General features: G+C 42.1%; 1 protein-coding gene across 3 annotated transcripts in view; it reads left to right on the top strand.

Annotated features, from left to right (window-relative positions):
• Positions 1 to 11,961: 11,961 nt before the first annotated feature.
• Positions 11,962 to 22,674, top strand: part of PARD3B (par-3 family cell polarity regulator beta) — a 394,146-nt gene continuing 383,433 nt past the window's right edge. For all 3 annotated transcript variants that reach the window (XM_038141819.1, XM_038141820.1, XM_038141821.1), the window contains exon 1: positions 11,962 to 12,296. In XM_038141819.1, the coding sequence (XP_037997747.1) occupies positions 12,177 to 12,296 (120 nt within the window). In that variant the 5' untranslated portion in view covers positions 11,962 to 12,176. The remainder of the gene's footprint in view (positions 12,297 to 22,674) is intronic.

Here is a 22,674-nt window from a genome sequence, read left to right on the forward strand (position 1 = left end):
ATTCTTTATGGAATTAGTGGGTGTATTTCATGCCCAAAGCTAGCAGAGGGCAAAAAGAGCATTTTATCATCCATTTAATATGAGTTCTGGAGGGGTGAGAAGCTGTTCTTAACATGAAAACTTCCCCTCTGTGTTTGTCAATATGTGCACAGAGGATGGTGCGTGCAGGGTTTAACTGCAGAGTTTATCAGGGTAACGTTCTCACCACAGGAGAAATCACCGAGATTTTCAAGCCTCAAGTAAACCCCAAATTTCAAGCCTCAGATAAACCAATCCCCACTTTGGGGAAGTGGCAGATATGCGTTTGTGCTTCCCAAATATTTGAGGTTCCTTAAAATCAGGCCTCTTCCATGTGAGATTAAAGAAAAGAAACCAAGGAGCATGATGTTAATGGGTAACACTAAACACTATTTGCTTAAATTGCCATGTCCTTAATTACTGCTTAAATATAATGAATCTAAACAATGTATACGATTTTACTTTTGATCCTTATTGATCTCTGCAATGTGTTTAAACATGTTGGGGGAAAGGAATTATAGCTGAAAAATATTATTTCTCATTAAACAGTGTGTTTTACTTTAAATAGCAATGTTACAGCCTCCAGCATTAGCTTTGCAGTGAATAGTAGCACAGGAGTAGTTTTTCTATTTTGTGGAGAGATCCAGCACTTGGTACATACTTGACATTGTCTATACAGACACAATCTTAATTTATTTTCCGAAAAAACACTTTGGCTTTGCATGTAGCTAACAAGAACATTACTTGCACTTTACTTTCATATTTCAGATTCCTCTTTTTCATCCTATTAAATGACAGCAAAGGTAAACTCTTGTTTGCCCCAAATGTAACATTTACTAAAACAGACAGTAGGTGTGCTTTGTGGAGGAGTGTTGTTCTGGTTTATTTTCCTTTTTCGTACCTCTCCTCACAGGTGTCTGGGTTTGGTCCATTGCCTCCTCTGTTACGTACAGCACCCAAGCTGCCTGCCTCAAGCCTTGCAGAGGCTGACTTGGGGCAGCTTTGATCCCAGCAGACACGGGGTGAATCAGTAGTGTGGGAACCTCTGCAAAGAAGTTTCAGAAGATTCCATGACAAACATGATTTCCATTTGAAGCCAGTGAATTCAACAGGAAATTACTTCTTTCCCTAGCACAGGAAAGATCAGTTTGTTACTGGGAGATGGGAGAAAACTTGTCAGCAGAAGTATTTATGTCTTGCATCTATTTATTTATTTATTTATCTTTTGTCCATCCCCATGCTTACCTGCTTTTTTGAAGCCACCCACACTGGCTAACCAGGAAATACACAGTACTGCTGTGCAGCCATCTGTGAAGGCTTCATTTCTTCTGTCCAGCTCAAAATAACATTCTTCTTGGCATTGCCAGGAGTCTGGGTTGCAGGTTTAAGTCAAGCCCTGTGCACTGCCCTCCTGTTAAGCACGGTGTAACCCCTGGTGATGGGACACTACATGATGTCCCTCCATTCCTCATATCTTCCATAAAGCATGGGAATGGCCATTCAGGGATGAGGCTGGTTTGAATGGCCTCTTCAGTCTAGTCTGTACTAGCTGCCAGCTCATCCTGAAAGGCTTGGGACAGCAGAGGTGGGGTTAGGGTGGATATAACCAAGAAGAGGCTGCATGTGGACTGTTGAGGAGAGGAGAGAATTTGGCTTGCCTGCTGCCTCTGTGCTCACAGAGTGCAGTCAGGGCCAGGCTCCCAGCAGGCACCAGTGGCAGGAGAAGGTGCTGCAGTAAGTGGGAGGCAGAGGAAAACTAGGGGCACAGCTCCAGGCACATTGAGAGGAGCTGGAAAATCTCCTGTTTTCCACATAGACAAGTTTAGGCAACCTGAGTTTCTTGCTATAGCTGGTAGAAAGCTGAGAAATCCCTTAGGAAGGAAGAGTGTGATAAAATGATGGAGGGCTTTACACAAAGGCTGGCAAGCTGTAACCAGAAGGCATACATTAATGAGAGAAAAGTTGAATTCTCGTCTATTCCACCTTTGAATCCCAACTGAAGTCAATGTGGGAAGGCCTAAATGGCAGGAATATTTGAAAACCACTTGCAGTTTAATTATTGTCAAAAAGCTCTAAGAAGAAGTTAGAGTGGCTGAGGAATTATGCAGTCTGAGTATATATCACCACAGCAAAATCCCTTTAGATGCAGATGAAATTACAAGGCGGTGATAGCCGGACTACAGAATAAAATCCTATTCAAAGACTGATGTAATGCATTTTTCCACTGCAGGGCAGGAGTGAAACTTCGAGTTATTGTGTAAAGAGAGAAAGAAACTTTGGCCCTCAGGGCTGCAGTAGGAAAGATAGTTTAAAAAAGATCATTAAAGAAAAATCCCTCCTAAAGACTTTGATGTCTATTGATGCAAGGTGTTATTTGTTCTCCTACTGAAGACAGATCTGAAAGACTCTGCAATTACTAAAAAATCACTTGCAATATTGAGCAATTACCAAGAATGCAATCATAAAACAGTGCAATAACTAAATAATTATATGCTTGTTAGGAGAATATGTTATTTGGCTTCTTGGAAAGAAAGGGGAAGGAGGTGAGAATAAAAAAGACAGGATATTGGATACCACACAAATAGCCACAAAATACACTTTGCAGCCAGAATGCTGAGTAGTTGTAAATATGCAAGTCTGAATCCTAACCCTAGAGAAAAATAAGATCAAGTTTAACTATCGATAGGATTTTTTTTAATAGGAAGATTCATCTGTCCTCCCAAATACTGAGTATGATGTCTGGACAAGCTTTCTTCTGTCTACTGGCCATGTTCTATCCAAACCCAGTCCTAAGAGTACCAACTGTCTCAGTAGTATTTGCTTTATTACTCATCCTACTGTCAATAGGCTGCTACCTCCAATGGGGGCCCAGGAGCTCCAAGGAGAGCACTGCACTGCAGTCACAAAGGCATGTCCATGCTGGTTACCAAGGCCCAGCTGGAGCCACAGGAAGCAGATTCACACACTCCAGAGGCAGCTCAAACCCCTGCTGATGGACGGAGGCCACTCTTTCCATACCTGGTAATGGAGGGATTGGGAGTGCTCGGGCTGTAGATGTGCTGCACTGGGGTAAAAACCCCAGAGAGATGGGTGGAAAAATGGTGAATGGGAAGCTCTGGTTTCATCAGCAGAAACTTATTCTGATGGGAGAGAGAACATTGCTGTTGTTTAGATTTTCCCCTTAATGAATCTGTGATTATTCCAAAAACAGCTGGAGAAAACATCTGCATAAATGAATTGGTTCTTGGAAGGCAAGGTGTGTATCAGTTACCATAATTCAGGCTGATATGCTGTTGGCTTGGCTCACTGGTGTTCAGCTGTTGCCTTAGGTGTGAAAGCTGGAATACAATGGAAAAGAATGAAGATTTTGAAATGCTTCTGGGAAATACTGTGAAGTGCTGTAGAAGCAGAAAGCACAGCATGTGCTGAATACACTAAAGAAAAATATCTGTTGTTGAAGAGATCAAGAAATCATAGCTGAAGGATTTTGGATATGTTCAAGGATTAGGGACCATCTGGAAAAAGGATCATGCGAGGGACTGTCTCTGGTAAAACATTAAAGGAAAGGCAGGCTGCTGTGCATGCCTGACCCAGATAGTTTTGTAGGCACAGTCTACATAAGTAGAGCACAATTTATGGAGCAGGCTGGAGACTGATGCTCCTGGAAAGCACAATGTCATTCTTGGAATATCAAGCAATCCTTTTCAAAAGTGATGGCAAAGTAAAAGAGGAAGGCAAAGAGAAGTAGGCTGTGAGTAGTAGGAGAGCCCAGACTCCAGTAGCCAAGGGCTATGCTCCCTTCCTCCTCCTGAACAAAGGAAAGGAGGGAGGGCTCTGCTCTAATCCTCCTTCTGGCATGCATTTTAAATAAATCCTTTGTGGTCAGGGAACGGGAACAGACACTTATACACCCTCCTCCTTCCGCAGCTGAAGGTAATGCAGCTGGCAACAGGCACAGCATCTCTTTCCACTGAGTCCTCTCTCCTCCCTGCCCTGTTGCTAGAGCAATTGATTTGTGATCTCAGAGACCAAAATTTCCTCTCTCTGAGATCCCCCAAGGCCGATCTGGCCTGGGAGCCCACAGGTTTTCCATGATTAGAGCAAATCTTTCAGCTTTGGGGAATGAATGGGTAAAAACTTCTAGCATCTGTAGTTCATATGACTGGACAGTACAAAAGAGCCTGAAAGGAAGAAAGGGAAAAGGCAAGAGAAAGTAAACAGAAAGCTGAGAATTGATGAGAATCTTTTTAAAAGCCTGCACCTTTAGCTGTGATGTAAATGGTCTTCTCATGGATTTTGTGCTGAAATAGACATTCAAAAATCACATATATTAATTAAAATTATAGATACTGGCCAGATTATGACCCATATAGATGTTGCCATTAGCAGTCACAAACAATGGCTGCAAACAAAAAGAAAGCAAAACAAAAAACAGCTAATGAAACCCTCAGGAAAAGAAAAGAGTGTTAAAAGCTAGAAGCAAACAGAATCTAGAAATTACATACTCTTAAATAGAAGCCAGTGGTGGCCCTTGAAAGCTCACTTTTTTCTCTTGGATAATCAAAGGCCATATTGTGCCTTTAGGCACAGCTTTGAGTAAGGAGAGATGAATAAATTGCCTTGCTAGAGGAGTAGCCTTAGGGTGGGAAGAACAGAGAGCCGGTGTAACACCCCCTTGCTCAGATCAGTAAGCAAAGGCAACTCTGCTGTGCAGCAGTTCCAAGCCACCCTGGGAAGTGAGCAGCACTCTCCTAAGGAAGGGTGACAGTGTCGGTGTCAGAAGAGAAAATCATCACTATGAGGCTGTCATTGGACGTGAGAGCATCCCATTGACACGGGCTCTAAAACACATGTTAAACACCAGATGTTTGGTATCAGAAGTAATTTGACAGACCCCAGGATCTTAACCTAAATCTCCTTGATCAGTGCTGTAGTAAAGGGCTGAACCTTCATTTTCTTCTCTAGCTCAAGAGGAGAATTCCTCCTGTGCAACTGTTAAAGATTTTTGTCCACAAATTCCTGTGAGGAAAAAGTTAAGCTTAAGTGATTTTCAGGGCAGCCTATGTGCTCCTGCATAACCTCAACTTACCATATACCCTGTTTGTACATTTTGCTACCTGGAGGATGAGCAAGATTGTCACAGAGAGGTGGCTCAGACCAAATCCCCGGGGTGATAGTGAACAGCTGATATTATCACAGAGTTAATAAACCTCTACTTTGAGTTTAGGTGACTGTGGAGAATTTGGGATAGTCCAGAGCTGGGCATGCTTTCTACCATCTCACTGCCCGATAACATTCCCTATCACAAAACATGTATTCCACATGGTGCTGTGTCTTTCCATGCTGTTGCAGAGCAGTAGAGGACTTTGGTCCTTCTTGGATGGCCTGGAGAAACATCTTGTTGATCCTGGGCAAGATACATCACAGAGCAAGAATGAAACTCTGATGAAGTAATAAATGGGATCTTCTTGTTTGCGGTCATGAACCACAAAATCACCCTTCATGCCAAATGAGGTGGAGACTGGAGTGAAGCAGAATTTAGTTGTCAAAGTGAAAACAATGAGTAAGATTATTATGACATATGTGAACACAAATAAAAAAGAAATCTAGGATTATATCCACCTATGCTTTTAAGTTAGCTTCAAAAGGCTTTTCTTTCTCTCTCTCTGTCCTGGAGATTGGATCACTAAGGTGTTTACATAACTTTGTGGCTGAGGACCATTTTGAAGAAGTCTTTAAACATGTAACTTTTATACATAAATCTCCCCTAGGGCGCTATAAAGATTTTCCTTCCCCTCTGGATTTCTCTGAACATACCTTTGGTTATTTTAGAGACTAATTTCTACACCTGCCAAACTTTTAAGAATGTTAATATCCTTTGGACCTATTTAGACAGAGCCATCTCCTGCCCACACTAGAAACAGAGCTTGTTATCAACAGTTCTTATGCTTAATTAACTGTAAACAAATAATTATCCGATGAGCAAAACATTCCTTTCCACGCTGTGGGGTGGGGTTGGGCCCAGAGTGTTCAGCTCTTCTGCACTCAGCCTTTTCTCCTGCAGGCCTGCACCCACTGCCAGGTATCCGTGGTGCCGTGGTGCCCTTGGCAGCTGAAGGATGCCCAGGTTCTGAAGGATGCCAGCAGGGGTTGGTGCAGCCCGGCTGGCTGCCCAGCTCAGGGCAGGGCTGGGCCGGCGCTGCCGTACCGTCCTGGAGCGCCGGCAGGGAGCAGGGATCCCTGCTCCACTGAATTCTGCCTAGACTAATTGAAAGTGGATTTCTCCCAGCTGCTTCCAGACTTTTATTTTGATATTTCAGGGAGTATAATACTGGATATTCAAGCATGCTCTTCTTTCATATCCTTATAGAGCACAGATATTAAAAAAAATGTTTTTCTTGAGCTAAATCAATATAGTTATATGAGCAGAAAGAAAATCCAAGGTGAACTGGGGTGGCATCATGAATGGAAACTGAGAATCAACTTGCTTTGCAAGTCTCGCAATTTCTTTATTTATTATTTCAACTTTAAATTAGGTTCAAATTCAAACTTTAGCGAGAACCTGATTTTATATAGATTGTAAACAGATCTTTTATATTGTATTTTTAAAAATTCTACCGCATTTTCCAAGAATATTTGTTAGTTTGCTTTTCCTTTATTCACCAACATTGTACCACTGAGACTTGGCAGGGAAAGTGGTTTTATTGATTTTCATTATTCAAGCTGGGAGAAATGCAAAATATAAACAGCAGAAATTATGACCCTTTTTGCCTTTAGTAATTGAAGGGTTTACTGGTAACAACATTCAGTAGGGAGCAAACAAATACATTTTACTGTGTTACCAGAAAAAAAGTTTGAAAAATCACAAACCAGATCTCCAGGGATTATGAGATTGATTTAAATGATAAAGTTTTTTTTTTTAATTTTCTTTTCATCTGGTTCAACTTTATCTCCAAATCCGTTCCAGTCTCTGAAACCCCAGAAAAAACATACCTGCAGTAATAACATCCTAAGGCTCTTTTAGCGCTTTTTCAAGTTCCTGAACTCAGATTGAATGTATTCCTCTCACATGGTTTATTAATGGCAGAAAAGGGGCTCAGCCAATAGTGCTCTAGGAGCATCTTCTTTGGCAACCCTGGCTCCTGATGTCAAATAGTTAATTGTCTAATGGGTGATGGTGTAGGAAGGAGGCACTGCTCAGAGCCAAAAACTAAAGGTCGGCACTTGTGTTGTCCTGTTAGCATCAAAACTATGAAAATTCCTTTGTGTTTTTGAGCAGGTTGCTTAACCAGTCCATGTCTGCTGGCACAGTGATTACAAATCTTCACTGACAATTGCTGATTGTTTTGGAATCTTTAGATAAAGCCTCACAGATATAAAAGCAAAGTGCTGATTATCTTTATTGCAATTTCCAGTTATAGTAGAGAAAGTGTAAGAGTCATTCAACTTAGAAAAATATGATTTCAGAAGTTCTACTCCTCTGGCTGGCACGGTGCTATAGCCACTGTGGGAAGGAATGGTCAGTAGGGAGGGCAGGGGTGTTAGTGGGGCTGTATTGCTGGCACAGCATCTGCCCGTTAGGAAACTGCCAGCAGTGCCAATGTGACCCGGGCCAGGCATGGAGCTGTGACCACATTGCTGACCTGTGAAACATCACAGATCAGATGGGAGCCCTGTGCTTTCACGTGGAGGGCTGACCTAGTGTAAGGGATGACAATGTTGTAAAGTGAGCTTACACCTGGTCAGCACCTTGTGTGATGTCTGTAGTTTCCCATTCAGTGCTCAGGAGCTCAAGAACTGAGTGTACAGATCTGACAGCCCACAGCCTGTGTGGAGAGGAGCCAGAGGGGACAGCAGACCAGTCAGTTGTAGGACAAACTCACATGAAAAGTGCAGGAAATTAGCTGAGGCAGTCATTTGGGCAAAGACCTTACTGTGGTTGATGAAAGTGGAGGTCTTGTTCACTCCCCCTCTGCTCCCAGCTGTTGGGCCCTGCCCTTGCCCTCTAACCTGCTCGGAGATGTGTCAGAACCTTCCCTGCGTGGCCTTTGCTTGACAACAAAGCAGAAAACAATGTTTTCCCCTTTCCTGTGTTAGTTTTCTACCAGACTGATGCACTGAAATGGCTCACAGAGATATCCAAGAAGCATCAGGTGGGAAAGGATGAGGGAAAAGGAGGAAGGCAAGAGTAGTAATCCTCAGCGACAATGAGTTGTTAAATCTGCTCATCCCCTGTCATGAAACTGATACCTGAATGTTATGAATATTATCTCATGGATATGTATTTGTGTCTGAAGCCCATAACCAGGCTGCCTGCAAAGTACTGTAACCTGATATAAATCAAAAGAAAAAGGCTGCTGTCACGCTGTGCCATGTTCTCTCTTGGGCCAGCAGAGGCTTTAAACCCCATTACAGAACTGAGTTCTGATTTATCTTGATTTTCTGGTTTCTGCAGAACTGATTTGGCTGAAAGCTAATCTGGCAAAAAAATTAATTTCCACAGCATCTCAATGCACAGACCTACAACTGTGCGTGCTGGCACATGAAAGGGAATGGACGGGAACTAACAGCTGGGACCAGGAGGGAGCAGAAGTCCTCCTCTGGGGGGCAAAGCCAGTTTATGCTGCTTACAGCATTAGCTGGATGATGATCTACTTCAAATGAAATATGGTTTAGATTTCTGTCACAGAATCAAGCAGGCAGGTCCTCTTAAATGCACAAAAGTACAGTAAAAACAAGACCTCATTATTAGTCAGTTTTAAAAGCTGCTGTATTTTACTCTGAGTAAAGTAAATTGGACATAAAGATGAGATACTGATGACTTGATTCTTAGAGGTTTTGTGTGGCAAACAAGAAGTAGGTTTGGAACTTTGGGATTTGGAAGCCTTCAGCTCAGAGGTCCATGAGGTATTTTTTTCCAGGAAAGTATTTTTTGGTCATGATTCCTAATGATCTCATTCACGAGCAAATGGTGTGGGGGTCTGATAAGTAAGAATTAGTTTCGACTCTCTTTCACCATATTGCAACTCATGCTGTAGTTTCTTAAGAAGTGTTTTCTTTGAATTGTAGTTCAACACTCCTGGTCGTCCCATATTTGGCTTCTTAGCTGTACAAATATGGCAGCTTTTCTTGTCACGCTGTTACCTGCATTGGAGGAACTTGCTTTTGGAAAAGTGCTCCCCATCCCCGAGGGAAAAAATCATCAACTCTCTGATAGAAGAAAGGGTTTCTTTTTAGAAAGTTGTACGGGCTGAAGTCTCAGGGATAGTTACAGGTAAAACCTTGATATGTAGGTGTTAATTGTTACCAGATGGCTTCAAAGACTTTCAGACTGTTTCAGCATAAACAAATGTGTAATTCACCCAGAACACAATAATATCTTGTTAGCAATACCATGCATAACTTTCAAACAAACATGGGCAGACAGTAAACACACTGGTGATTCCTCTGTAACCTTTTCTCACTCCCCCTTGTTGATGTGTGATAATTAAATACAATCTAATTTTCTGTAAGATACTAAGTGCACACATTTAAAGACAACCTTTTATTTCCTTTCTTTCTGGAACAGCTATAGGTCCTTATAGACTAATCACAGACACTTTGAAACCTGCTGCTTATACTTCAGGTATGGTGTTGGGGGAAAAAGTGTTTTAATTTTTTTTCAGACATACCAGTGGGTCTAACACAACACACTTTCTCTCAAGCTCCACCCAACTCCAGTTACAGTGCATATCACCTGCACTTTTCAGAATATGAGGAAAAATAAAATCATACCACAGTTTTTCCTTAGTGTGTTAGTCTTACTTATAAACAGAGAGGGAGAAAGGGAGAGAAATAGAAAGAGAGACAGAAGCCTTTACATTCACAGTCAATGATTAACCTAACTAAGCAAAACCATACAAGCACAGGGACCCAGGCTTCCCACCAGCACGTCAGCAGATGAACTAGAGGAGTGCCCTGAACTCCTCCTGCCTCCTGCTCCCTCTGATTCAGCTCTGAGGCTGCTGTGTGGGACTGCTCCCCCTTATCATTGCTCAGGAGGAAAGAAGGAAGTGAGGAGCTGTTGCTCCCTACCCCAGGTACTCCCGTTTCTCCCTCCTTACAAACCCAGCTTACAGAACTGGCTGGGAGTTATACCAAAGCTTCCCTTTTTCGCCTCCTTGATTACTTTTCACGTGTAACACTTTTGTAGCCTATCTGACTTGCTGGTCCTTCCACCAGTTGGCAGGAATGCCCATTTAGCACGATGAATGCTTACAGTGGTGCTGATCCACAAGGCACCGTTAAAACCATTGAAACCTCTGCTATGGGGAGCCAGCAGTGAGCTGGTTGGGGCTGAGTTGGCAGGAACACAGTGGTGTATCTGAAATGGCCACATGGGCTGACTCCAGGGAACCAGGTGCCCCCAGCACCATCCTAGCTGCTCTGGAGGTGTTTCTGGCCTACAAGCTGTGCTACCTTACCCACGGTGTTTTCTGAAGAAACAGAAAATTCCTCTTTCTTTGTATTGCTTCTTTGCTCCTGGAGGGAAAAAGAAAGTAATTTTTCTATGACTCGAAGCACATGGGACGCACATTTGTTCACTTGCACATGCAAACACACGTACACACCCAGGAAAAGTTCTACATATGGCTAAATAGAGCCTTAATAGATTATTTCACTGTGATTTGCTCTGAAACGCTGTGGGCTGGTGGCAGACACTTCTGGGTTTGAAAAGGCAAGGAAGAATTGTTTACCACCTGCATCAATCCCACACACCCCTACTGCCTGTTCCTAAAGAACCATAATGAACTTTCCACTTGCTGGAGTTTATGTGGCTCTGTCCTCATCTCATCCCAAAACCTTTCTATTCACTTTAACCTTCAGCTTATGCTGTTCTGGCCCACTTCCACTGCAACATCTCTGGTACTGTCATTTGGTTACATCACACAGCACAGGGCTTGGACTGCCTGTTTGAATGCTAATGTGAACTGGTGGGGCAGTTTTACCGCAGTAATAGTCCCCTTGTGCTGTGTGACGTCAGGCTGTGGTTTAGAGGTATTTTTATACTGCCTTTGCTTTGCAGTGATTTTCAGTAATACAGATCTCAGGTAGATCGATCTGTTATGATTGAGATGGCATCGAGTATATGTACTATGTTGTATGTGGTCTTGTGGTAGGTAAGATGCAGGGAGCACTATTTGGTTACCAAGTAGTACAGAAAAGTGTACTTTGCAGAATAGCAGGCGTTTGGGGAGTGCTCACATCCCATTATGCAGATTGTGTGGCCTCGCTGTACCAAGTCTTGAAGAGTATGGGCTGTCAGTGTATCGGGGTGATGAGTTTCTCTGTGTGTTGTAGATCTTGAAGAGCAGATCAGTGGGGCTTGGGAGTGCCTGAAGGTCTCTGTGTGGTGTGGCAAGGTGCGCGTGAGGTCTTGCGTCCGTCTCTGATGTTCGGGGTGGGCAGCTGTGTGCAGGTGTTTCACAGCTTCGTGGGGCAAAGGTCAGTGCTGCGGCCCCGGTCGCTGCACCGCCGAGCAGGTTGGGCACAATTTCTCTCTTAGGTGTATTTTGTGTGCCACAGGGCCTGCTCGAAGCGCGGGGGATGCTCTGTGCCTACCGCGGTCCAGCCCAGCGCCGTGCTGGCGGGAGGGCTGCTCGGCCAGCCGGACACACAACTCTCCGTGCCCGGCACAGCCCCGCGCTCCAGCCGCAGCATTTCACGCCGGTGGCTGCTGCCGCGGACAGGGCTGGGTGCCGCGGCGTGGGTGCACCCCGGATGCCCGCTCCGCACAGCGCGGCGTGCAAGGGACACCCATCCTCCGGCCGCACGGCAAGGGCGCCGCTGCCCAGGGGCTGACCCGCGGCCCCTTTAAGCCCGGCCCGGCGCTCCGTGCCCCGGGCGAGCGCCGCCGCCGCCCGCGGCCGCCCCGCCCGGCCCGGCCCGGCCCGCGCCTCCCGGAGCGCCGCGCGGGGCGGGGCGGGCACGGCGGAAGGAGAGGCCGCGGCCGGGCCTCGCTGCCGGCGCTGCCCGCGCTCCGAGGCGCAGCCCCGCGGGAGCACCTGCCGCCCGCCCCCGTGGGGCCGCCGAGCCGCACCTGCCGGCGCTGCCGGGCCGGGCCGGGCGCCGTTCGCGGGCGGGCAGGGCGGGCATGGCGGGCATGGCGGCGCGCTGAGATGAAAGTGACCGTGTGCTTCGGGCGGACCGGCATCGTGGTGCCCTGCAAGGACGGGCAGCTCCGCGTGCGGGACCTGACCCAGCAGGCGCTGCAGCGCTACCGCAAGGCCCAGGAGAAGGTGAGGGCGGCCGGGCCGTGCGCGGAGCCGGCCCGGGGTGAGGGGCGGCGGGGGAAGGCCCGGGGCCGGCGCGGGGGGGCCGGGCTGGAGGGGCGCGGAGGGGCGGGTGGGCTGCCGGGCCCTGCGGCCGCGGGGACACGGACACGGACGCTGTCCCCTGCCTGAGTGCCCCTGCCAGGTACTTTGTGTGAGCAGCTGATGCCGGCGGGCGGGGAGCGTGTCCCGCTCAGCTGCCCAGCCAGCATGGCTGTTACTGCTGTGCGTGTTGACTAACAAACTTGAAACAGACAAGAGCATAACAATAAGTCAGTTCCATTCAAGCTTGCGTTTTCTGGCATCAGCTGCTCAGTGAGGTGCTATCTGCATGGGAAGGTGATTTCCTTTACATGAAAGGAGCTCTAAGTTTTTCTTTGGCTGTAGCTAATTGAGCATAAAATATTTTTTCTTTTTTTTCTCCAAGAGGCAGGTGCTGAAGACTAATGGAGTACTGTTCAGTGTTGATTAAAGGCCTAGTGTTGCAAATACTGCTTTGTGAAAGAGGTTACAAGCCCTGAATTAAGGACTTGCAGTATTGTGTTCATCTTCCTAAAACGTCTGAGTAATAAGTACAGCCAACATCTCAAGGGCTCTGTTTTGTGACATGTGCTAGTTTGTTATGGGCCCAGTCAACTGTTTGATGTCCTGAATGCAAAACTAGAAGTAAATTCTTGTTCTTGCAGATTTAGTTTGAGAAAAACTTGCTACTGATGTATTAAATACATCGTGAACAGCTGAGACTGGTCTAGTAGAGATTGCTATGGTCTCCATGTTGGTCCTTCTGAGCAAGTGTCATGCTTTAACCTGTCTTAAGACACACAGAGCTTGACAAATATTTTGTGTTAAATGTAGTTTTTCCTAATGATGCTGTCTGTGTGTAATAACTACAAAATATTTGTAGAATTCTTGGTGCTGTTAGAGTCAACAGTCAGTGAGATCTTTTGCACTGAAGTATGGCTGAGAGTACTAAAATATGCCTTCAGGAGATGGGCTTTATGAGAAACAGAATTACTTTCAACTGTGTTGAATTTAGAAATTTACAAATTGATTTCAGCTTTTGATTTGTGCTTGTGATGACATTGAAATTTGTCTCATGATGATGGCTTAAAGGTGGCCTACAAAGCCTTTGCATAAGTATTTCAAATCCCTTTCCTCCTCTACTCTTTATTTACCTTTTTTTTTATTCCTTTAGAAAGAAGTAGAAGGGTGCCTGCTTTTCTAGGTTAAGCCCTGTCTGTTCTAGAAGGCTCAATAAACAATTATAGGATAGAAATTCCAGCAGTGTGAGAAAGCTTCAGATAAATGCCAGATGCTTAAGGTGTACTACAGTTCTCATGAATTTGTAACCAATTTGCTATTAATTAGTATCTAAAGAATTTTTTTTAATGCCTAGTAATAACCTCCTATGTTCTCCTATGCCCTTCAGGTGTGAGGTCAAAATCATCAGCCTTCTTTATAGGCACAGGCCAGAGTCCATGTTTCTGACCTTGTAGTCAGTGTTTCTGACCTTGTATTTCTTCCTTTGCAAATAAGCTTGGTGTTATTTTTTTTTTTTTTTTTTTTTTTTTGCTTATTTCCTTCTGGAAAGGTTGAGTTCCTTATTCGGCATCATAGGTGGACAAAGTGGGTATGGGCCAGTTTATTCAAAAATTGCTGATCACTTTGAGTAATGGAGCTGCAGAGCTAGAGTTTATACAAGGATGTGTAAAGAGGCAGAGTGGGGGAGCAGCCTAAGGACTTGAAAAGCAGAATAGGTTTTCATTCAAGTCACTAAAAAAAGTTTTATACCTTGTGCATCCTCTCTCCCTCCCCCCTGCTCACTGGAAATGTAAACAGTTCTGTTGTAGTGCTTTGATTAGCTGCCTTCCAATCTACAAGGTTTGCAGTGCAACTGGCCAAAAAGATAAATTTCTTCTTATCTTGACAAGCATCATTCAGCATTATGTTGCTTTCCTGGGGGGAAATTTGGGGTTAGTAAAATAGATCATACAGATGTCTCAAACAATTAATTTTATTACCTTTTGGAGTATTTTTTGTCTGATGTAACATGATGGATTGGGTGTTTTGCCACTTTCCTTTTCTTTGCTCTTTCTAAAATTAACTTTCTTTAAAAAATGTAAAATCTTATTGGGAATGGGATTATCTCAAGATAATGAGCTAAAGTGTGCTGTGAGGTGTGCACATAAATAGGTTTGTGCTAAAGATAACTGAATATTTGTTTTTCTTTTGAAAATGTTTAGAATGTTTGGAATACTTTGTGACAGAATGCTGCTCTTTCTGTTGGCATGTTAAGTGTTCTTTTTGTAAGTTTTTTTGAAGTGTTAAAATGTTTTAAAAGAGCTAAGTGGAAAATTTTATTGTTAAAGTGCCTGAAGTATTTGGAGAGGGAGGGAGAATTGATAGAAGGAATATCTTTCATAGTTGTAGAAGGGAAAATTGAAAAGGTAGCTAGGATACAAACTTTAGGAACTTTTTATTAGTTATGGTACTGTCAAATACCACAAAAATGTTTGAGAGGCTCTGCATTTTGGGAGTTGTCCTGGAAGTCTAGGTTTGCTCTTACACTACAGTCAGTTGTCTGGCAAAGGGGAAGATACAAGATTAGAGTATTAATTAATGTATATTGTAAAATATTTCAATACACATATACAGATAAAATTTCTTTAATTGTTTTAAACTACTTTGCACTTCTTTATATTTGTAATGAGAGGAAAGCTAATGCAGTAAATGATTAAGTCTCTGGTTTCTGTGTGACTTTTGGTAGGTAGCTGAGAACTTGGTGGCCAGTTGCTTATTGTAGCCTCCTGTGTTTCCTTAGCAAATTTGTTTTGGTTTCTTGATGGGATTGTGTTGGCAAGGTTTGGTCATGAAGGCTCAGTTGCCTCAGTTAATGAAGTTGCTTTCTTAGCTGAACCAAAACACTGGACCAATTTCAGTTGAGAAATCAGACAGTAATTATTTCTTGATGCTGCTGAGTTTAGTGGCTTGTAGAGGTACTGTAGTAGTTCCTGAATGGGCAGATAGATCCTGTCTGATTCACTGGAGGATACAATAACTGCCTGGAATTAAGAACTTTTTATTACAGTGTCAACTAAGATTTCTGTGGTCTAGAATTTTGTGTTAAGAAATTGTTTCTCAATCAGCTGCTTTGTGAGGATTGTAAATAATTTTTTAGGGAGGTCACTGTCTTCTCAGAATGAAGCTTGTTGGAACTCTTGTGACCCAGGATCTGCTCTTGTTGCTGTTTAGTAATGTACATTAAGGCTTCCTGCTGACAGGTAGATACAGTAGGATTAATGATTCCTTATCATCAGCCCAGCCCCTAACTTGATATTTTGGTGCCTTGGGGAGCAGTTGTGTGTCATCTGTTGCATTTAGGATTCTTTGCTTGAGTGAGAACAGATGTACTGCAAATGAGTTGAGTTGCTGTGCCTGATCCTGTGTTTGCTTCTCTGTAGCTGTAAGACATAGCCTTGGATGCAGGTCCCTGTTGATTGTTTCCCAGTCAATTGTCAGAGACTTTTTTTGCCCCTCCCCCAAGTATATGAATAAGAGGAAAAAGAGGAGTTCTGTGTCAGGATGGGAGGATTTCATGGGCTCTTGTGATGTTGGGATTTGCGTGGTCCTGTTGAAAGCAATTCCTTAAAATGCACATGGGGCTAAATGCACTCAAGGTAGATGCTCTGTTGTGCTCATGTCTCTCCCCTTGGAAATGCTGTTTTCCCACGTTTGAGGCAACAGTTGAATTACCAGCTTTGCAGTGGAGCCCTTGGCTCAGCTGGAGATCCTTGCTTGCTGTCTCTGAGGCCTTGAATGTTGTTGGTACAGAAAGTGATGTCTGCCCAGGGAAATGAGGCTAGCAAAGTGAAATCCACTGTGGCTTTTCTTTAAGCTGCAGTGAAACTTTTCTGAGGAAAATGTGTAAAACATCTTGCTGCTCCAGATGTTCTTTATCTCTCTGGAGGAGCCAGAGATGGGGAAGTGGTGGTTATAATCTGTGTGTTCATTTACCAGTGTTTGCATATATGGCACTTACCTGCATGGCTTGATTGAAGTGACTGCTTTGGCTGTCTGCTGTCTTGTTCTTGGAAGCCAGCTGAGTGAGTGGGGCATGGAAGTCGTGTAGAAAAATTAATAACCACTGCAATTTGTGGTTTAAAATTTGTCACTTTAGGCACAGGTAAATTCTTGAGTGGCTCACTCTCAACAGCCTTTGTGAGCCTCCTTTGGGAATGGGGATAGAGACAGCCAAATATTAGTTGCCTTGTCTTCCTGGAACTTGATCTCCACTTGTAACAGGAGTGTGTCTTTCCATTCATGAGAACATACAGAGGGCATCCAGTTAATCCTGGAACGGTGATGAGAATTTTGATTTGCAGTCAGAGTGAGCAGGAAGCAGTAAGATAGTAGGTTAATTCAAGAATGGTGTTGTTTTAGAATGAGAAAAAATAGGTGATTTGGGTTGTATTGATGATCTTGCCCAAATTAGATACATTTAGAGAGCTAATGCTGCAGGTTGATTGTTTATGTAATTTTGTGAGTTCTACTAATAAAATACTTTCTCAGTTTCTTTCTGTTCCTGCATGCTGACCACATGACAATTAGTGTTCTGGAATTAGGTATTGCTGTTGTAAATCAGCCAGCAAACAGAAGGAGAACTAAATGTTCTTGTAGTTTCTCTAAATATATTTGGGATAGGGACAATAACAATTTTTTTTTACTCTAATACTTAAAAAAGATATTTGCAAAACCAGAAGACTTTTTCAGAAGATATATGTGAAAGGACTTCTTTTGAAAGAAGTCCTTTTTTATGACATTTTTTTTCTGTTTTGGGCAAATTGTAAGATTTAGTCCTTTATAAAGGCAGAGTAATAGAATTGTATTTGTGTGGCTCTTGTGTACTTTTGTCTTGGACCTGGTCTCTAGGTTTGGTAATTTCCCTATCCCAGCTTGTCTTAGTTTATTTTTTTTTTGCTCTAATAGGGATGGGGTGAATCCATAATTTTTGTTTTACCAAAACAATTCTAAGCTCTGTCTTCAAGTACTTTTTTATGCTAGGAATTATTTTAACTCTTAATTCCCATGTATTTCTTAGTATGCTTAATCAGCTACCGTATGTTAATGAGCTTATATATTGTTTTGGCAACTGATATATTTCAATGAACAGCTTGATTATCATTTCTGCATTCAGCCTTTAGAGTCGTCACTATGATACCATACTACAAAATGAGAATAAAACTTGATACACTGCTTTCTCATTAATATTGTATGAGTTTGAGTAACTGACTGATATATAGGGGTACAGGCTATATGAGTAGGGGAAGTAAAGAAAATGGAAGGAGACAAATGAATTCAGAAACTCCTTATTGACTTAAACTCGAGTGGTGATATTTCATTGAGATTGGGAACATCTTTCAGGTGGCAAAACTTTGGGTCCCTTAAAAATTTTCTGGATCACTTTTACAGGGACCCAGAAAAATTGAGAGTTAAAAAGTGCCTGCCTTTTAATCACTTTTGTGTTAGGTGTCTGCTGCTGTGTTGTATCATAGCCACTAGTGTTGAAGTAATGAGATTTTTGGTAGATTTTCAGGCTCTTTTTCTCACAGATGTTTATAATCTCTACAGAAAAACTGCCATTGAATTTAGATTTGTCATAGAAAATGTGTCCTAGAACGTGATGTACTTACATAACATGGAAAAAAAAAAGTTTGATCCCCTTTTTCCTTATAAGAAGTTGACTATTGCCAGTAATGGGCTTTTGGCTGAATACTGAGTTACCTGATGTTAATGTGTTTCAGGGGAGCTCAGTTGAAGGGTAGAGCTGGATAAAACTAATGGAAATTCAGCAGGTAAAATGAGACTAACCTGTCCTGGAAATACTTCAGGTCCTGACCTGCAGTGCATGTGATAATACTGGTTGTCTGGTTTTTTTTTCCCAGATTGTATTTATCAAGTTCTGGACACTACTCAGCTGTTATTGAGATACAGCAAAGATTTGTGTAGTAACTGAATGTTAAATCAGTCATAGGAGGAAACCACTAAAGAGCAGTACAGAGTTCTAAGTAGTGACTGCTTGCTGTTGCTCTTTGCCAAGTTGAAGATGAACTCTGAGTAGACTTGTAGGAATTTGTGAAGAAGGAATTCAAACCTCAAGTGGTATTTCTGGCATGGGATGGAACCGGGAGGTGCTTTTGCTTGCTGCATAAAATGCAGTTGTAATGGTTTTATTTGCTTAAATATCTGAAAATGGAGGGTTGTGATCTACTGATATTTTCTGAAAAACATAATGTTTTTAGTTTAACAGATACAGTCATTTGGGCATAATGTTTTATGTTGTGTGACTTTACTTTCCTCCTTACTCATTCAGTATGATAGGTCAGTTGAATTGCAACATACTGTGCTGTCTGGCATCCTGCTACTGAAGCAGCAGATTTCCTCCCCCGTTGAGCAAAACATTCTTTAGGCTTTCCTAATGATTCGAATGTCAGAACTGCAGCTTTCCTAGGCATAAAGACCTATTGCTTCATTATTATAAACTCCCTCTAACCCCCTATAAACAGGCCTGTGTTTCATCCTTAATGAATATGATAACACTAAAGGTCTTGAGCAATTAGTATCATTGAAAACAGATTCTGCTTTGTACTTTTATATTTCATTATTGAATCTTATGCATAAGGATATACCCATTTTATGTCAGAAGTGACTGAACAGACTGGGTCATGTGAATGGCTTTTTGATAGAAATTGTCTTGTAAATTCCACTGGAGTAGACAGTGCCCTGAATACATTGTTAAACTGAGAAAGCTGCTTCATAGGAGAAATTTAGAAAATCACCACATTACAAGAACTTTTGGGAAAAAAGCCTCTGCAGTATTTGTGTAATATTGTCACTAATAAAAGCTTTTTTTGTTACCCTCAGGTTATATGTTGCTGTGGTAGTTCTGTAAATCTTCTCATCAGTACTTTATTACTTCCATAGGATTACTTGAACAACTTACTTGCAAAGGAAACTTAGCGTTATGACAAATCACTGTTTGCACTGGATAGGACTTTTTTGGACTGTTTTCCTCACTTTACAGAGAAAGTATGTAAGACTTGATTTTGTAAGTGTTTGAGTTTTTTTCCTCTTTATGCCTAATCATTGTGCTAGAGACATCTCCATTAAGGGAACTGTTGTAATGTTTTAATGTGATCAGAATGTCTCTTCTTTCCAGTGTAAACCTGTAATTGTTATGTCACCACTAAATACATCCATTCAGAACTGATGACTTGGCTTTCTTGTGGCAGGTGCCACAGCACTGCTCAGGTGCTTGACTCGCTCTTGGGAATGCTCCGGAGGTGGGAGGTTCAGACAAGTTGCTCGTTGGTTTCATGAGAATGCAACGTTTATTCTTACCTCAGTGTTTTTCTTTATTGGCTGTTGTGTGTATGGAAAAGTACAGAATGCTTGAATGAACGTGCTTCTTATGGCCTATAATAAGGGTAGCGGTGGAATGAAGGGTAGATAGGGAGGAAGATGGATGATTGTGCTCTACAGAGACTGAGAGTTGGAATCACAGAATGCAGTCTGATGGCTGTAGAAGCTAACAACTGGTGTTGGACTCACTCTCTTTCCTGGCTAGGGATTTGACCTCAAAGATGGAGCTCCATCGAGCCAAATGATTTTGCAGTACAGCTTGTCTGGTAGAATATAATGTTTTTCAGATTACCAATAAAATACTGTCAATTGGTAAATCATCATACACACCCTCCCTATCATTTTCCTTTACAAAAATGCAGCAATTCCTCAATCAGTAGAAGAAAATGGTATGCTTAAAGGAGAATTACATGCAATCCCAAGAACAGAGACCTGCATTCCTTGAAAATTGTGTGGCTTTTTTTTACTTTGAGTAATCGGTTTCTCTACTCGCATCTCTTTCCTAAAACCTTAAAAGACCTTCACATTTTTGTAGAAGATACTATCTCATTCTCATCAGTCTCATCTCATTCCCATCAGCAGCTGAGTTGGTCTTTATTGGCAAACCTAAATATCTAGATTATAGATTCTCTGAGAGGAGACAAAAAAAATCCTTTATATAATCATCTCCTGTTTCTTTTGAGTGACAATGTACAGGTCAAGTAAGAATAGTTCCAGCTTAAAAGAAGTTATAATTCAGCAGGTCTCTGTTTGGACCTTTGAAGGAGAGACGAGTCATATATCATGGTGGGTTAATGCTGTGTATATGGTGTGTTTAAACCTGGAAACACCCATTTGTAGGCCATTTTACAATTAAGGGGTTTTTTTTTGTACCTGCTCTGTGGCTTGTCCTCTTGGGTGATGTGCTGGGGGGATCTTTGTCTGCTCAAAGAATAAAACATTGGAGAGGTAATTGCTCTCTTCAGTTGAATTTTCCCATTTTTTTTAGGGTGGAAGAACTTGCTGAAATTTTTCAAGGACTGATGAGAGTCCTTAGCATGCTCAGCCTCTACAGAATTAGGCTCTTTTGAAAAACCAAGCTGCTGCCAGCTCACAGTTAATTTTCCTCTGCTGGCTGTAATAAATGTATCCTGAACAAATGTTTCAGGAGTTCCTGGCATTGTGAGATACAAAAAGAAATCTCCCCGAAGAGCTGGAATCCTGAAATAGTTGTTTTGGGTGTCAGAAAGGAGAAGGTTCATTGACATTTCAATATCGTGCATAAAGACCAGCATTTGCATAGTAGTAGTCATGATGCAGGTGTTGTTTAGATTGCAATAAAAAAGGAAGATGCGGTTTTTTTTTTTGAGGAAAAACAAGTACATGTGTGTGGAAAAAAATAATTTAATGTTAGGGTTTGTCAGTGATAAATTATGACTCTTCTGTGTGAGGCGAGAAAATTTGCATGTAAAAATCCAGGGAAGACTTCTGTATTAATGTTTCAGGAGCAGTTATTTGGATAGCTCTCATTCAGCTGCTGACTGATGGGAGGTACTAACTTTACCAGAGAAACCCTTGGAAACCAGTTCACTGACTTCCTGAAGAGCAAAATTAAGAATTAATTTTTGCTCTAAAAACTCATCATATCTCATAAATGCTTAGAAAAACACTCAGGACCTGTGCATTTTAAATATGTTACTTCTAAGGGTGTTTTCTTCCTTGTGATTACTGTTGTGTTGAATCCACTTTTTCAAACTGTCATCAGAACAGAATTGCTCTACATGCTTCTTTTCACATACTTTGACTTGGAGTAAGATGGACCAGAGTATGCTGGTGTTGGCCTCTTAATCCTCGAGTCTGGAAAATGCTGGTTTAGGTATTTTTCCATTTAAATTGAATTTTGTGTGTTGTGGGGGAGTAATTGCTGCAAGTGAGAATGTGAAAGGAGTAGATGGCTTGTGTTTGTACATTCAGGGTGCTTTTTTCTTATTAGGCTCTTCATGTATTATTAAAAACATAATGCTAACGCTGGACTGCATCTTCCCCTGGTCACCCCGGGTCTCTGGCAGCTGTGCTGGCAGTATGATTTTTTTTTTGTTTTGTTTATTTTGCTGCAGCAATATTCAATACCATTTAACTCTTAATAGTGTCTAAATACATACTTTGGTTGCTTTTATTTACGTATCAGGAATTTCACAGTTATATATGTATCATATTCTTTCTTGTCTGGTGTAACAAAATTATTAATTGATGTAGTTATTTTATTAAATAAACCATATTCAAAGACACTAGGAAAACACTAGGTAGATTTTTTTGCTAACTTTCTATGTTCCAAATATAAAGTACATCTGGCAGTATGCACACATTGTTTGTCCTGGTGTGACACAACTGTCTTTGAATGCAGCAAAAGTGGAGGGGTCTGGCTTATTGTTCATAGTGTAGTTTATTAATGGCTGGAGATAGGAAATGAGCATCTCACTAAATGGAAGTCTTGGTCAACCTCTGACTCTTGCCTTAAGGCTTTGAGAATAGACAATATGAAAAAAAAACCCATCTCCTTTCCAGATGGCTGAATGCTTGATGTGTCTTTATGTTTAGCTGTCATTCAAATGTGAATGCTGTGGTGATTATAAGTGTCTTCCATTTTTCTGGTTTGAAATGATCCCTTTTATGCATTGTGTATTTAGAGATTAACTGTTTGGCTTATCAATATGGATTTTAGAGTAAAAAAAAAAAAAAAATCCCAGCTTGATGGTGCAGCAAAATCCAGGATGCTGGTGTTCATAAGCAGACTTGATAGTGAGGGTTTTAGTTCCACATGCCATGGTGCAGACCAAAGTAGTTTTTCCACATGCCATGGTGCAGACCAAAGTAGTTTTGAAATAGATTGTGTTAACATTCTGCAAAGTGGTGTTGCTTCAGTTTTGAGACATCTTGTGTGTGATAA

The sequence above is a fragment of the Motacilla alba genome, chromosome 7, assembly GCF_015832195.1.
Source record: "Motacilla alba alba isolate MOTALB_02 chromosome 7, Motacilla_alba_V1.0_pri, whole genome shotgun sequence".
NCBI classification, from domain to species: Eukaryota; Metazoa; Chordata; class Aves; order Passeriformes; family Motacillidae; genus Motacilla; species Motacilla alba.